This window comes from Gorilla gorilla, chromosome 10 (assembly GCF_029281585.2).
Source record: "Gorilla gorilla gorilla isolate KB3781 chromosome 10, NHGRI_mGorGor1-v2.1_pri, whole genome shotgun sequence".
Lineage (NCBI taxonomy): Eukaryota > Metazoa > Chordata > Mammalia > Primates > Hominidae > Gorilla > Gorilla gorilla.
Genome location: NC_073234.2, coordinates 60,999,332 through 61,011,841, shown reverse-complemented (window position 1 = coordinate 61,011,841; position 12,510 = coordinate 60,999,332). Strand labels below are relative to the sequence as shown.

At 35.5% G+C, this 12,510-nt stretch overlaps 1 protein-coding gene across 1 annotated transcript in view; it reads left to right on the top strand.

Annotated features, from left to right (window-relative positions):
* Window positions 1-12,510, top strand: part of LRRK2 (leucine rich repeat kinase 2) — a 144,129-nt gene that overhangs the window by 43,832 nt on the left and 87,787 nt on the right. Inside the window, exons 15-18 of the mRNA XM_019039400.4 lie at window positions 6,290-6,434; window positions 6,561-6,700; window positions 9,591-9,719; window positions 9,794-9,964. Of these exons, the coding sequence (XP_018894945.3) occupies window positions 6,290-6,434; window positions 6,561-6,700; window positions 9,591-9,719; window positions 9,794-9,964 (585 nt within the window). The remainder of the gene's footprint in view (window positions 1-6,289; window positions 6,435-6,560; window positions 6,701-9,590; window positions 9,720-9,793; window positions 9,965-12,510) is intronic.

Genomic DNA, 12,510 nt, shown 5'->3' with positions numbered 1-12,510 from the left:
TGTGAGCTTCACAAAAACCTTGAAGCAAAATATACTAAGCTTAAATATTGAATGTATTGATTTCAGTTGTCAAAAACAGAGCTCATCTGCAAAAGCAACAACAGCAATGACAACAACAAATTACATATAAGTAAAATTTAAAAAAGGTTTACAGGATGAATATACAGAAAACTATGAAGCTTAGGGGTAGAGAGGAGTAGTTGAATATATGAAAAGATACATCTTTTTTGATGAAGGACTAAATTTTTAAAAATGAAAATTGATCTATGTTTATGAACCATTAGTAAAAATAACAATAGTATTTTCTGGAACTAAGTAAGCTAGTGTAAAATTTGTATGAAAAAATTAATACATATGAGTAATCAGGAGAATTTTAAAAAAGAGTGTTAATTCATATGGCCTAACTCCAAAAGATAATCAAATGTATTATACAATTTTAGTAATTATAATGGTGTGATACTGGCACTAGGGGAGAGGGATCAGTGCCACAGAAGGGTGGCTCAGGAAATAGACTCAAATAAAAATTTGTAATGTTATGATATTCCTCGACTGCGGGAGGAAAATAGATTACTCAGTTACTTGTGTTGGAACAACTAACTTCAGCCATTTGGGAAAAGCAAAGAAAGCTGAATGTTTATCTTACTCCTTTTGCCAAAACAAATTACAGATGGATGAGATTTAAAGTCTATAATGAAATTGGTATATGTACATATTAAAAGTTTCAACTATAATTGTTATTAACGTAAATGACAACGAAACACCTTGTTGGAGGGAAATTTGGTAATATCTATCAAAATTAAAATGCCATGTTTTCTGATCAGCAATTTCATTCTAAGAATTTTTAATGTAGATATACTTGCTCATGTACAGAAAGATTATTAGACATGAATGTTCACTGTGTCATGATTCGTAATTAAAAATGTGGAAACAAACTAAATGCTTACATGGTAATCATTCATGCTGTTTGCCAAATATTTTTATTTCTCCACCTTGTGGTGATTCTGGCATAGTATTTAGTTGTTAGGTTGAAGCATGTGACTAATTTTGGTCAGGGAGTTGTAAATGGAGGGAATAGCTGGTGAGGCATCTTGCGGAATACTGTCACAGGTACGATGACCTGCAGTGTTTGAGATAGTAGTTGCTCCATCAGTAGAGGTCCCTGAGGGACTACAACAAGCAGAGTCCCCTCCTGACCTGCAACACATATGTAGCATGAGCAATAATAGAACTTATTATTTTTGCACCCTATAAAATTTTGAGAATTGTTACTGCAGCTTAATTTAATCTTTCCTGACAATACAATACCTATCAATAGAGACTAATCAGATAAATTATACAATTTCCAAATTGTATCATCCTGCATAAATATTAAAAAACAATGAGGTGAGATTCCTAATGTGCTGCTATGGAAAAATCTTCAATTTTCTATGTGTACGAATGTATTTCCCAGGTATTCGTTTTTTCCTTCCTGTATGTTGACACATTATGCACACTTTTGGATGAAATTAATATATTTCCACCGCTTTATGTCCTCTCCCTCACTTTTATCACCCAATTGTAGCAAAGTATATGTCTGCTTTTATAGCTTTAGCTATATAAAATTTTCTAATAGCTAAGTTTGTGGTTCCTGGAATTAAGGTATCTGAATTTAAATCTGACACTACTACCTACAGACTATGCACCCTGGACAAGTACTTAATGTCTTGGTTTTGTTATGTATAAAATGGAGATAATAACTGATTTTTCACTTAGAGTTGTTGAATATTTTATAAGATAATTCATGAAAAAGTGTCAGTATAATGCTTGGCACATAGTATGCGCTTAATAAATGTTAATGTTACTACTATTAGATTTAAAAGTATCTTTTGACCCCTGGCTATAGAAGATGAGGAAATCAGAGTATTTGCACTTCTAATATCTCCTGTTTTCCCACCTACTTTTGTTCAATAAATTAACTCCACATTGGCAGGGTAGATAATATTTATATTCAGCTTTCTAATTATGCTTTCTAAGTTTGTGTTTATCTTACTCCTACTGTTATTTGGAAGCAGTCTTCATCTCAAGTCCTTTTGTTACTGTTTTTCCACTCATCTTTTAGTTGTCTGAATTTCTTTAGAAAAGTTTAATTCCCTGAATATTTAATGTTTATATTTTGTTGTTGTTTTTGCCTTTATATTTGGACTCCTAAAAAAAGTTTTGTTGGTTGTAAAATATTGTTTTTTTTTTCCTTGAAGTGTTTGTAGGCATTTCACTGTGTTCTAGTACTGAATGTTTTAGTGGAGAAGTCTGAGGCCAGCTTCATTTGTTTCTTGGATATTTTTGCCTGGTGCTGAAAGGATTTTTTCTCTTGAAATCCATCCACTTTATTAGGGTATATCTCAGTGTTAGTCCTGGGATATGGTATCCTCATTCTAGCTATACATTCAACTTTTTTCCTGGAAAGTTTTCTTGAGTTGCATCTTTATATACATATACATACATGAATACATATACATATACATGGTAAAGATATTAAGGATAAAGATAGGTGCTTTATAAATACCAATTTGATATAATTTTGGCATGAAAAAAAGCCTGTGGTGCATTCTGAGTTTGGGAGTAGAACTGGATATACTTACTTATTACTATTGTTTTTAATACAAAAATGGAGACAGGGTCTCACTATGTTGCCCAGGCTGGTCTCAAACTCCTTGACTCAAGCAATCCTGCCTCGACCTCCCAAAGTGCTGAGATTACAAATGTGAGCCATCGTGACCGGCCTAAATATCTAAGTTTTTCTCTTTCATTATTTTAGCTCTCTTCTTTGGGGCTATCAGTCATATGATGTTGGATCTCTTTTGCCTTAATCTTTTAATTTTTCAAAGACTAATCCAGAGACCACTATCTATCACCATGCCATTACTCATAGACAAGGGACATCATTCCACACATTTAGCTTATTTATCAAAATCAGAGATGGGATTTATAAAAGAAAAAGGATAAAGGGAGAAAACAAAACACAAATTATGTGGGAATGCGAGTCTGTTTTCCTTTCTTTGGCTAATCTACTTACCTAGTAGCTAGGAAAGAGGCCAGCATGAGTATTTTTCCATTGAGCTGGCTAGCTCACTCATTGGAGAAACCATTTCAATATTTATGGATTCTCTGAAAAAAACTTGGAGAGTAAAAAAGCATAGGTGGTAGGATGCTGCCGTCCTTCTGTTGGCATCTCCAGAGTTTCACTTGAAAAACACCTCCTAAGTAGACACAGATAAATTGATTTTAATCCCTATTTGAGCACCAATGCAATACATTACTATTTCAAGATGGAGCATTAGATAACTAATGGAAATTCTATTGTGGGCTTGTAAATATCATGATAGTCATACCTATATAATACATATATGTATATATAAATATTAATTTTTGAACATTTACTTAGCTATTAAAAATCAAATGCTCATATTTAAAATTATTGGTTTATTAATGCACCATCACATGTTATCATGTGATACTCTGAATTCTCTTTTTGCGTAGACAAATCAGAGATTACCTGCTGCAAGTCATTAGTCATCATTAACCTGTACTGAAACGGTTAGAGCCTAGGAGAGTTCCAGGTAAAAGGACCAGTAATGAGTAGAAGCTTGTTAGATGTAGAGATATTGAGGACAGAGATAGGTGCTTTATAAATATCAATTTGATATAATTTTAGCATAAAAATAAGCCTATGATGCTCTTTGAGCTTGGGAGTAGAAGTGGATACGTAATTTTCAGGGTGTAGTATAAAATGGAAATGCACACTCCTTGTTTGAAAATTATTAACGATTTTACAAGGGTGACAACAGAGCATTGAAGCAAGTGCTCTGTGAGCATGAAGCCCTGTGTGAAATACACACCTGTGAAGCTGGCCTTGCCTGCCAAACAGGAATGCTGGTACTGTTAATCAAACAGAAAGTTCAGAATGACAATCTGACTTTTTTTTTGTAGAAGATACTAAACTTTTGGCCTTGAATATCTGAATTTAAGATACTGGTATCAAGCCAAAAGAAATTTGGGCTTAGAACCTGAAAGATTTAAACTTGTGCTTTGACTTGTGTGCTCACAGCTCTCTGTGTCACAATTTTTTTCATCTGTACTTTGGGACAACAATAGTGTGTCTACATCACAAAGGTTTTGGGAGGATTAAGTAGGTGAATACGTATGAACTTCTTAAAAGAATGTCTGGCACAGAGTGAGTGCTACCTCGGTTTTGGCATCGTTATTGTGGTCATTGCTATTGTTATTATGACTTGAAGTCATATTAGTGTATGAAATCCCATCCATGAATAGAAGATAGAAAGAACTTTGAGCAGGGTTTGGAGGTAAAAGAAGACATTGTAAAGGAGATGGGTAAAGGAATGATTTTAAAGATTGAGAATAATTAGGGGAGTACGATGTCATGGAAATTAAGGGATGATAAGCACCAATTAAGTTGTTATTGGACTTTTTTCTTTGAGTGGTTCAAATTCAGAATAGTAAGGAAAGAAGTCTGATTATATGAAATTAAAGGGTAGGGTGACTGTGGAGGTAGTGGGAGTCGACTTTTTTGTTAATAAGTTTAGAAATAAAGGAAAAATGGTAGCTTGAGGAAAGAGAGGAGCGATTAAGGAAAAGTCTCTCATTAACTCTTAAGTTTTTCATCTCTGAGGAAAGCGCTTAGCCCAAGGCCTGACCTGTGATCATTACTCTCTCAAGGTTTATTCCATGGACAGAGCTATCTCATTTCATGCTTATAACAACCCTACATTATTAGAATTGTTTTAGAGATGAGGAAGCTGAGACACACACCAAACCAGCCTTCCAATTTCACTTTGCACAACTTTGAATTTCTTTATATTTCTTGAACAAAAGTTCCACTTTTTAACTTACCACTTCTTAGCAGTCATTGTCTAACTGAGTAATTGTTACTTCATTCATTTAATGGTTCTCAGATTTATTTAATGGTTCTCAGATTCGCATAATTTGAACCTAAATTTAATTGGCCTCCAAGCTGATGTGCTTACAGAAACAGTGACAGGAAACAAAAATGTCAAGGGAGACTATGTCTTATTAAAATGGTATATGAAATGATGTCCAAGCTGAGCAATTAAAGTGTGAAGTAGAGGGACACAGGGTGAGAAACTGATGCTTCTCCTCAGCCTCTATAAAAAAGATACTGAATAAAGATAATTGAGAGGCATTAGGGGACTAGACTGAGAAAGGGTTGGAAATCTGTTCACTGAGAGTACAGAAATGAGGAAGCTTGGAAGGCAGAAGATTTTGGTCAAAGACGTCTGGCTTGAAGCTATTTCAGCTCTTTGGATTATCTGTGGTGGAGGCCATCACGTCTTTGGAGTGGAGGTACCATGAAACTAGTGTCTGCAAAACATCATCTAAATGAAAGCAAAATTCCTGAGAAGGATGGCGCTATAATTTTTGAAAGAAAAGCTATGAGTTAAGCATTCATATCAAGGTAGATGTTTGGAGTGTATTGCTTGTGTGTGAAAAGGCAGAGATGACCAGAATAAGAGTTAGAGGTATGCTGCGTTTTCTTCTTGGTTGATGAGTAGGATGGCCTGGACGAAGAAGTGACCTCTAGTAAAATACCTTCATAGTGTCAGATCATCTGGAGGAAATTCAGATTAAAGAGGTTGGATGATGTCGTAATTAAGATCCTGGGCTTTTAAGGTGGACACATTTATATTCAAGTCCCAGGCCCAATTCATATTAGCTCTGTGACTTGAGCTCTTATTTCTGCATCTTTAAAGTTTGGCAAACCTATTACATGAAGCTGTTGAGGGGATAAATGAAATAAGGCATGCAAAGCACTTGCAGTAAAGATTAATTATCAATATTTTATTTGTTAAGAGGCAGCATTGCGTTTTACTGGTCAAGTATGTAGACTCTGGGGTGAAACATATTTGGTTTGGTTTCATCTCTGCAATTTATAGTTTGTGTAGACTTTGAGAATAGTTCTCAATCATTCTAACCCTCAGTGAATTCATCTTCTAATGGGAGTGATATCAGTATGGATTTCATGAGATTACGAAAAGAAAATGCCTACAAAGTATTTATTACAATGCCTGGCACAGAACAAGCTCTCCTTAATTGTAAAAATGCTAACTCTTATTCTTCATAATAAATAAAAGTAATTAATGTTATAGAAAACAAAATCAAGGATACTAATTTGTATTTGGATTACTTGATTTATATTTTGTCAGTCTATAACTGGTCTTAACTAAGGTAAGTATTAAGATCTCATTTTTAACAGCGAGTATTCTTTTGATTTTAGTTCATTGGAAATCCTGGGATTCAGAAATGTGGATTAAAAGTAATTTCTTCTGTTGTACATTTTCCTGATGCATTAGAGATGTTATCCCTGGAAGGTGCTATGGATTCAGTGCTTCACACACTGCAGATGTATCCAGATGACCAAGGTCAGTACAATTTGAATTCAGGATTTAGAATAGATTTTTGTAGGGCATTAGCTGGTGACTGGATGTCTTTAAATATTTTTCTTCAGTTTTGAGATTTAAAACAATTCTTTTTTTTTATTCTCCTAGAAATTCAGTGTCTGGGTTTAAGTCTTATAGGATACTTGATTACAAAGAAGAATGTGTTCATAGGAACTGGACATCTGCTGGCAAAAATTCTGGTTTCCACCTTATACCGATTTAAGGATGTTGCTGAAATACAGACTAAAGTATGTGCATTATCTTGGAAAGAATTTGGGAACTTGTGCGAATTTCACTTTTGGAGCAGTTTGTGTAATTCCCACTTTGCATGAATGGGGTATTCTAGTTAATGGAAAACAGTTTATCCTTTTGTAGTATTTTAATTATACAAGCAAAGAAAATTGGATTGAATCTCTAAAGATCCGGTGTTTCATTATTAAATCTCTAAAGTCAGCATGGTTATTCACCATTTATCTTGCCCATAAAAGTTCAGAGAATATGCTAAGAAATCCCAGCTAGCTGAGTTTATTCGCTTAGATTTTAGATAAATAGAATTTATAAATATTCCAAAGTTTGTCACTCTCTGGGTTTTATTGCAGGTTGCTTACCTTTAGTAATTTTGCTTGTTGATTTTTTTCCTTGCAGTGAAAAAATGTTTTTAAGATTTTTAATCAAGCAAAATTTAAAACATGATATATAATAACTGTCTTTATAAGGAATTCAAGATACTGGCCTAGAGTTAGTTCACGGGAGACTAAGAAATAAATTTGTTTTGTTTTGTTTTTTAATTGTAGCAAAACAAATAGTTTTTCTTCAAGAGTTTCCGCCTTGGTTGTGGAGTTTGCAACTTTCATAAACTACGAAGGAATTTTTTTTTTTTGGAGACAGGGTCTCACTCTGTCACCCAGGCTGGAGTGTAGTGGCAGATTTCAGCTCACTACAACAGCTGCTTCCCGAGCTCAAGTGATTCTCTTGCCTCAGCCTCCTGAGTAGCTCAGACTACAGGCATGCACTCCCATGCCTGGCTAATTTTTGTATTTTTTGTAGAGATGAGGTTTCACCATATTTCCCAGGCTGGTCTCAAACTCCCTGATCTCAAGCAATCTGTCCTGCTCAGCCTCCCAAAGTGCTGGGATTACAGGTGTGAGCCAAGGTGCCCAGCCGACTCAGGAAATATTTTTTGTAACTGGCAGCATTGACCAGGAATAAAAATACCTGGTCTCTAATCTTTGCACAGACATTATCAGTAAATGAGAGAATATGTGTAAAGTTTTTTAAAAAATTATAAAGTTATGAACATACAAAATTCTTAGATTAATAACAACAATGTGTTTTATAACTGCTTTTCATAATGTGCCTCAGGCTAGGTTGATTAAACCAAGATAGGATTGATTAAAAGTAATCTTAGGGAAAGGGAAGGATTTTGTGCCGGTATGGAACTCTCAGTTACTCTGGATTAATTCATCTAGGCATAAATTTTAGAATCTCTATAGTAGAGGTTATGAACTAAATCTGGCCTGCCAACATATTTTATTTGTCCAGTTCAGGGTTTTGTTTTGTTTTTTGAGACAGAGTCTCACTCTGTTGCCCAGGCTGTAGTGCAGTGGCACAGTCTCAGCTCACATCACCCTCCACCTCCTAGGTTCAAGCAATTCTCCTGCCTCAGCCTCCCTAGTAGCTAGGACTACAAGTATGCACCACCATGCTCGGCTAATGTTTGTGTTTTTAGCTGAGATGGGGTTTCGCCATGTTGGCCAGGCTGGTCTCAAACTCCTGACCTCAAGTGATTCACTCACCTCGGACTCCCAAAGTGTTGGGATTACAGGCATGAGCCACTGCACCCAGCCTTCAGTTCAGTGTTTAAAAGTTTTTAATTCGAATGACGTACTTTCTGCACATTTGCATGGCCTGCTCTGCTGTAGCATTCACTTGTTTTCAGAGACCTCTGCTCTAGAGGCAGGTGGATCACCTGTTCCTCAGACATACATAAATTAAGGCTACTTTGCTTATCAAATATTAGTATTCGTAGATACTCAGCATCGTAAGAGTTCGAAGTAATAATTTTAATATTTAGATGACGTAAGTTAATTTAAAATTTTTTTGAGATGGGGTCTCACTCTATGGCCCAGGCTAGAGTGCAGTGGCACAATCTCGGTTCACTGCAACCTCTGCTTCCTGGGCCCATCCTCCTGGGTGGGCTCAAGTGATCCACCTCAGCCTCCTGAGTAGCTGGGACTACAGGTGCATGCACGGGTAATTTTAAAATATTTTTTATAGGGACAAGATTTTGCCATATTGTGCAGGCTGGTCTTGAATTCCCGGGCTCAAGCAATCCCACAGTGCTGAGATTACAGGTGTGAGCCATGGTGCCTAGCCAATTTTATTAATATGTAATATTAGAGGTAATAAAACATTAAAAAGTTAAGATGATCCTTGGTGGCTTTACCCAACTTAAATAATGCTAGAGTCAAAAGCCCAATCTTTCATTAAAACATCACATGAGTGAAGAGGACAGACTCTGGGGATGTGCTTAAGGTGGTTGTAAAAAAGTAACGGTGTTCTTTATAAATAACTTATTATTAGAATGTAATCCTCAGAGTGCCCTCAGCGCTTCTCAAATACACTCAACATAAATGAAATCTAGGAGTCCACACTAGCCTTTCTGAGATCAACATTTCAGAAGACAGCACAGAAAGTTGGGGGATATGCTAGGCTCTCTAGAGAACCTACTGTTCAATATTATAATACAAATTTTTACTCTATTGACCTGTTTGGATGTGTAGTTCTGCTGATCCAACCGCTTTAATCCTGTTTAATATTTGGGTTTCATCCTATAACTATGGCTTTAGACAAGCATCTTTGAAAACCAAATTTGAGGGTATTAGTTCTTTTTCCTGCTTTGCTACTGAATGGTTTGTTAACTAGCATTTTATTTTCTGTGCCTGCTATATTTCTTAGTCATGAGAGAGACAGGGAGTATTTATTTACAGGATAAATGCTTTAAAGCACCAACCCAATATATCTATAGTTAGATGAACATCGTAGGTATTGTTTCATATACAAACTCTCTCTGCTTTATACTGTTTATTCATTTTGCCTATAATTGCTTATTTTATTATTTTTTTCTTATACTTTTAGGGATTTCAGACAATCTTAGCAATCCTCAAATTGTCAGCATCTTTTTCTAACCTGCTGGTGCATCATTCATTTGACTTAGTAATATTCCATCAAATGTCTTCCAATATCATGGAACAAAAGGATCAACAGGTACAGTGTTTTTCACTTGCATCCTAAATGTTATGTATTTATCTGACTCTAATTCTCATTTCCACTCTTTTTAGTTTCTAAACCTCTGTTGCAAGTGTTTTGCAAAAGTAGCTATGGATGATTACTTAAAAAATGTGATGCTAGAGAGAGCGTGTGATCAGAATAACAGCATCATGGTTGAATGCTTGCTTCTATTGGGAGCAGATGCCAATCAAGCAAAGGAGGGATCTTCTTTAATTTGTAAGGTAAATATTCAAGGCCTCACTTTTGTCTTTGCTGAGTATTCTTATAGAATGTAAGTAAGAGCCCTGCCATTGTGTATCTTTTACTTATATCATATTATTCTTCACTACAGAAATTTACCAGTTTATTGCAATTGTTTGTGTCTTGTAGTAGATTTATAGAATTCCAGAAGTAATAGGGTCCTTTAGGTGTTATCCAGTCTAATCTTTCATTTCATCTGTTTACTTATCTTGTTAAGTTGATAAATAACTTTTCAAATGTGTCCGTTAGTAGGCATCTCTACAACTTAGTCTCCAGATACACTCCACATAACACATAGTTCTAATGTTTTGATGATTTTTTAACCATTTTTTTGCATGGTTTTAGTTTCTTTGCCTAGAAAGTTCTCCCCTGAGGGCTACCACACATGGCTATGCAGGCTGTGGATGGCACACTTTTGTCGGTGCCATTCACACTGACATGAGTTGCTGTTGGCCAAAGTTGTGTAACACTGGTCTTTCTTTCCTTCTCTCTTCCCTCCTGAACCATGTAAACGTATATCTATCTGATTGTTCTGCTCTCCCTTCAAAATATAATTCAAATTATCTTTCTTTAAAGCCCTCCCCATACCTCCAAACCTCCAAACAAAATTAAGATTTACTTCTTTTGTCAGTCTATGAAAATATATACATATCTCTTGTATACTTGGTGAGTTGTGTGAAAATAACAGTGTACAGTGTTCATCTTTGTATCATTCAGAATATCGAGCTCATTGCTTTACATACAGTGTGTATTCAATAAATACTAGGTTCATTGCTTATATTTCAGATTTGTATTATTTGTATAAGTGTTAGAGTTTATACTAGCATTCAGGTAGCACTATGTCTATTTTCTAGAAATTTAATATTTCTAACAAAGCAATTATGTAGTGATTTAATACACATTATTAAATAATCAGTAAAGTACTATGTTTGCCAATAATTTACTTTTTAAACCTTGCCGTATTTAATATCCGTACTGTATTTAATATCCCACTTGCCTATGGATTTAAATCAATTTGTTGACTGTTAAGATTAAGTTAATACTAATTAGTAATCAACATAAAAAGAAAAAGAATTTGTAACCCATTTTCATGCACCATTACGTTTATGCATTAAAATCACATAAACAATCTAATTATTTAAATTTAGTCAAATTTCTTTTAAGCAAGCAACAATTGAAATAGCTCCGCTTTACTAAAGATAATTAAAATTTTCCATCAATAATTTAATACATTTTTACTGTGCATCTTTTGCATGCAGATTATTGCATTAATGTTAATTGAAAATACCAAAGAACTAAAAAGAAACTTCCCCTTCTAAGTCCACATTAAGGAAACAACATACCTAAAAGCACCTGATACAACTGTACTACATTCCCCACAGGAAATCATTTCTACTATTCTTTCAGTTTATCCAAATCTTTCTACACAACAGGATTTTTACTTTATTCCTCTTTCCATATTCTTTTGGACTTCATGTGCTTAGTTTTATCTTTTCTTTTTAAAACGAAATCTTAAATCCAAGGATTATGTATTAGGTTTAAAGAATTTATCCCAGTTGTCAGAGGTTATTTATATCTAGCAAACAATAACTGCTGATTAAATCTTGTGGATGAATTTGTCGTATGTACCTTATTTGTGCCAGAGCAAAATAAGGTAATCAGGACTATTTATTCATTTACCAAGAGGTTGCATATTGAAGGACTATCTAGAGCAAGGGTGGAGTTGTGTTAGACTTTCTGCAGAGAATTTGATAATGGAATGTACATGATTGGTAGAGAAGAATATGGAAGTTTAATATTGCGTATGCAAATGCATGGATAAAAACCTCAAGGTAAAACTCATCAAATCACAGTGGAAAAAGTATAGTGAAGTCTGAATAAAAATAATAAGAGGCTGGGCATGGTGGCTCACATCTGTAATCCCAACACTTTGGGATGTTGAGGTGGGAGGATCACTTGAGCCAGGAGTTCGAGACCAACTTGGGAAACATAGTGAGACTCCATTTCTACAAAACAAACCAACAAGCAAAAAACCATGTATGATGGCACACACATGTAGTCCTAGCTTCATGCAGGGTGGCTCATGCCTGTAATCCCAGGGCTTTGGGAAGTCAAGGCGGGAGGATCATTTGAGCCCAGGAGTTCAAGACCAGCCTGGGCAACATAGTTAGACCCCCATGTCTACAAAAAGTCAAAAAATTAGCTGGGTATGGTGGTACCTGCTTATACTCCCAGCTACTTGGGAGTCTGAGGTGGGAGGATGACTTGAGCCTGGGAGGTTGAGGCTGCAGTTAGCTGAGATTGCACCATTGCACTCCAGCCTAGGCAACAGAGCCAGACCCTGTCAAAATAAAATAAAATAAAATAAAATAAAATAAAATAAATAAAAAGGCTGAGGTGGGAGGATCACTTGAGCCTAGGAGGTCAATACTGCAGGAGCTAAGATTGTGCCACTGTACAGCAGCCTTGGTGACAGAGCGAGACTCTGTCTCAAAACCAACTGGTCGGGCGCGGTGGCTCACGCCTG